The 4,879-nt window shown below is 48.7% G+C and overlaps 1 protein-coding gene across 1 annotated transcript; it reads right to left on the minus strand.

Moving 5' to 3' along the window:
- Positions 1-879: 879 nt before the first annotated feature.
- On the minus strand, positions 880-3,881 carry SKIDA1 (SKI/DACH domain containing 1). Its single transcript, XM_027847977.1, has one exon. It carries the CDS (start codon positions 3,718-3,720, stop codon positions 880-882), a length of 2,841 nt encoding a protein of 946 aa, XP_027703778.1. The 5' UTR covers positions 3,721-3,881.
- Positions 3,882-4,879: the final 998 nt, after the last annotated feature.

The following is a 4,879-nucleotide window of genomic DNA, read 5'->3' on the forward strand; positions in this document are numbered from 1 at the left end:
ATATTTTAGTTGCTTTGCAAGCTTTAAGGGGCATTTTCAGACCACAACTTCAGTACATTACTGGGTTACAGTAACCTTATTTAAGACCTTTGGGTAACAACAACAACATCAACAACAACAACAACAACAACAAAACAACCCTACTTTTCCAATTGCAAGGAGTGGCTGTACAAGTAAAAACACACCTTTCCAAAAATACAATTCCATATTTATTTTTACTCATTATAGAAGAGGCAGCTTTTACCAGTACTTGAGCAGGACTCAAACCCCAACCTTTCCACTCTACAGAAAAAAATAGTAAGTGCAACTCCTCTGTGGGGGGGAGGGGGGTTGGAGAAAAAGAAAAAGAAAAGATACCCTACACCACCGGAACAAGAGCTCCAGGAAAGTAGAGTGTGGCCACACAGAACCCTCTTGATACCTCCCTGTGTAACCATGTAACTTAACAAACTTTCACTGAATTAACAGTTATACTTCTATGTCCGAAATCTAGTGCATAAACTTAATGGCTCATTGTAATATTTATTATTCAACCTTTTGACATTTATTTGTAGCAGTTGAATTGAGGTACCCGGTGCATTATTAGCATTGAAACAGTAAAGTGTTCCAGCTCTACCATAATAACTGAGTTTTACTTGAGTCTTTAGCCTGAAGTAGTCTGTGGAATGTAAACCAACCCTCCTCCCCCCCCCCCCCCCCCCCCCCAAAAAAAAAAAAAAAACCACAATGAAAAAAAGTAATCCGATTTCTGTCTTCACAATGTGATAAACCAGGACTCCAAAAGGGGTGTAAAGCATAATGGACTTGTACAAACCATCCCGTGCAGTTTACAACATAAGGAAGGTAATATGGTTCAAGAAAATATCTCCCAAAATATTTTTATGAATTAAATTTCCTGAACTTGTGACTAGGTGGAAGAGGTATTGCAGAACCGCCCAGCTGCCATTTCCATATAGGATGGGCCTTGTGAGGAGGTTGGGAATCCTTAGTGGTGTTTAAGGAATAAGCCGGCAACAAATCCCCATCATTCCCAATAATTAGTGATGGTGGACAGGGAAAATTTGCCATGAAATTAAATGGCCTTTTCACTGCTGATGCTACATTGCTGGCTACCCTTTTTCGTCTATTGGTAACTGTAAAATCATCCAGTGTTCCTTCATGTGTCTCAGTTTTACCTGTAGGACGAGGGCTTCTAGCTGATTTCAAATTTGGTTTGACTGGAGGAGTCTGCAGTACAGGTCGCTTTCCCAGCACCAGTGTCCTGTAATTTTTTCTCACCCTCGCACCAAATTTATATTCCCCATCCTCAGGTTTTGGAGAACCTAAAGTGCATGAAAGGCCCTGACTCTGAGTCAGTGGATTTAAGGAAGTGGTTTCTTTTTCAGTGCATGCAAAATCTTCCTTGGCTGTTAACAAAGCGTCCTCCTCCTTACTTCCAGTCACACTGTAAAACTCACCCTTTGTATCATTGCACTCACACTTTAGCTTATGCTTAACAAGGTCAGGTTCATATTCTTCATTAGCACTACTGTCCTCTATTTTGATTTTAATATTGTGCAGAAATGGCAATGCTTTATTGCCTGAGTCAGGGCACGGAGTTTCTGTTTTAGCTGCTGCTACTGCTGCTGATTCTGGGTGTGCAGGAGCGACAGCAGCATCCACCTCAGGATCAGTTCGTAAAGGGGGCAAATCCGTGGCAAATTCAATACAATGAGGGGTTTTGGAACCTTTTTCTGAATTTGCTGCAGCAGCAGCAGCAAAATCATTATTTAAAAACCTAGAAGGTATTGTATTGTTATCTGCACAGTGAGTAGTAGTAGCTTGCAGGCATTTCCTTGCCTCTCTGAGTATTCTTTGTGGTGGAAATGCATTGTTTGTCTTTGGGCTAGGTGAAGAGGCCCCGTCTGCAACGCAGTTAATTGTCAGGTCAGTTCTCTTTAAGTTATTGGAAATTTCAGAGTGTGGGAATGTGATCTCAGATACCCTATCGTTCCTTATCTCTGTGAAACAACTTCCCAGGCTGCTGGGGCAGCACACGGGAGGCGCTTTGGATGCCCAGCTCTGATGACTCCAATCCTCTGGCGATTCTGCTTTGACATGACTTTTGAGGTCGGGCAGCTTGCCGGCCTCCTCGAAAGCAACGGGTTTGGTTGCAGTCGCGGCGGTGGCCAGGTGGTACAAGAAGTTGGCCTGCGCCTGCATGCTGGGGGGTTTACAAAAGCTGGTACGCCTGAAACGGATGCTCTGCACTGAGACCTGGCTGGAGCCGGAGCTGGAATCCGAGTCCGAAGACGTGTCCTCCTCCTCAGAGCTGACTTCGCTCGAGTCCGACAGGCCACTCCCGTCCTCCTCCTCCTCCTCCTCCTCCTCTTCTTCCTCCTCCTCCTCCTCTCCCTCCTCCTCTTCTTCCTCCTCTTCGGAGGACACGGAGTTGCTGGTACTGGACAGACTGGAGCCAAAATCCGAGTCGTTGGCTGCATGGTCCGAGTACGAGCTGGATTCGGAGTCGCTACTGTAACTCTCGGGGAAGCTGCCCAGATGTGGCTGCTGCTGCGGCGGCTGCGGCTGCTGCGGCGGCGGCGGCGGCGGCTGGTGATGGGGGAGGTGCGGGGGATGGTGGGCAGGCGGCGGCGGCGGCTGCGGGGGCGGCTGCTGCTGCTGCTGTTGCTGCTGCCGGGAGTGGTGGTGGTGGTGATGGTGGTGGTGGTGGTGGTGAGGGGGGCAGAAGCCGTTGACCAGGTGAAACCGCTCCAGACAAGTGGCCCCCGCCGCCGCTGCCGCCGCCGCCGCCGCCGCCGCAGCAGCCGCAGCCGCCGCCGCCTTGGCTTTGTAGGACCTGGGCAGGATGAGGAGACGCCGGGCGCCGGCGTGGGGGTTCAGCAGGCAGTCCTTGCCGCCCGCCTCGCAGGCTCGCTTCCGCTTGTATCTGTAAGTCAAGCTCACGGGGCTCCCCGCGGCCCCGGCCGCGAGCTTGGGCTGCGGGAGGGCTGCGGACGACTGGTAGTAGGCGGCGGCGGCGGCGGCCGCGGCTGCCGCCGCCGCCGCCGCCGCCGCCGGGTGCTTGCTGCAGAGCAGGCTCCGAAAGTACGGGGGATCCGAGTGGAAGGCGATGTAGTTCCCGGGTACCGGAGCAGTTTCATAGTTTAGGGGGGGTTTGCAAGGCGATCGCGCGATTTCCGGGTAGCGCTGACCCGGGGATTTGCTAAAAATCTGAGGTAGATCGACGGCCGGTAGCGAGGCGGCGTCCCCGGGACGCAGAGCCTGCCTGCTGATTGGCAGAGCCTGCGCCGATTCATTCAATCCCAGCCAAAGTTGGTGGTTGTCCTTCCAAAAGCCAGGGTAAGGGTCGGCGGCGGCGTGTTCCGGTTGGAGCTCCTTTGTTGACAAAGCCCTACTGACTTTCCTTCGCTTGGTTTTGAGGACTCGTTCGGTTTTGCAAGAAGTGTAGAGCGCTTCCACGTCTTCCCGGGAGATCAGAGTGCATTTGGCCGCGTGGAAGGCTACGCTGTTGATAGCCTTGAGTTTCCTCAACTCCTTCAGGTCGCAGTGATGCTTTTTCACTTTCAGATGATCCATTCGCTTGTGGACGGTGGTCCTCGGGATGTTTTTCAGCAAGTCTGTGAAAACCTGGGAGAGTGCAAACATTTGCTTTCCTTTAATGATGAGGTACCCGAGCCTCACGCCATCCACCTCTTCAAAGCCCGACTTCAAGTCGCCCATTTCGGGTGTTAAATGATTCCCACCATTTGCAGTAAATATATATGTGACGCATACATAGAGATGTATGTATGTTAATCCTCCACCAGATGCTGCATATGTCTCAAGGCATCCTGCTAATAAAATAACAAAGACTGTTATTCCCGGTGAAAGGGAGTGCCAAAGTCGAGGAGAAATAATATAGACACATAGATGGAAAAAAATATGAAATTACATTGACTAGATTCTTGATTGGCTTTTGCTTTTGTTTTTTGAAAAAAGGAAAAAATCATCAGGCTCCTGGTTTGCCAGAGTGCCTAAGTTGCTGTTGAAGATCAGTACCTGTGCCCCTTTATTATACCCTGCTTCTCCATGGGAGCACTATGATAATGGAATGTGAAGGGAGAAAGAGAAAAGAAATGCAGCTGCTATTCCCGCCGCTGCTTTAGCTACAAATAAAATGACAGAGTGAAGTGAGCTCGTCCGGAGACACCTTCATCAATTAATTCCCCTAAAGCCAACGCTGATTGGACACTCCTGACAGGTGATGCAATAAAAATTGATATTCCACCCCTTCCCCCAAAAAAATCTCCCACTAATTAGCATACCCTTATACTGCCACCTCCCCTCCCAAAGTAAATAATACAGTTAGTATATAAATCTTTCTATTAAACTATCGGAGCTCAAATACACTGACTCACAGACTTCATCGCCTGTAGGATGTGCATGCCTTGTAGGCTTTAAAAAATACTATATATGTATTTAAAGGAATACTGCTCATTTTTGCTTTCTTGGCGTTTTAGGGACACAATGTATCATCCTTTAAAAGGAAAGGGACTTTAAAAATATTACCACGTCTCTATAAGCACTCATTCCCTTCTCCTTTCTCTCTGGAAAATGGAGCTAAGGGGAAATGTGCAGAATCGCCTGGTATTTCCCTTATGGGAGTGGGGAGGGAGGCTGGGAACTACAAAGTTAAACCCTCGACTGTTCACCACCCCCTAGCAGATACTTACGTTTTGGATTTCTCTTGATTTTCCTCTTTTGCTTAATCTAGCCTTTTTACATCCAGTAACAAAGTTATTTGATTGTGGAGGCTGTCGAAGGCTTCTGCTCCGAAATACTGTAACAGTTCAACAGAATATCTGCTCTGTAGTATGGAGGGAGGAGGTGGTTTCACGTC

Source organism: Vombatus ursinus, unplaced genomic scaffold (assembly GCF_900497805.2).
Source record: "Vombatus ursinus unplaced genomic scaffold, bare-nosed wombat genome assembly UNPS02005459.1, whole genome shotgun sequence".
Classification (NCBI taxonomy): domain Eukaryota; kingdom Metazoa; phylum Chordata; class Mammalia; order Diprotodontia; family Vombatidae; genus Vombatus; species Vombatus ursinus.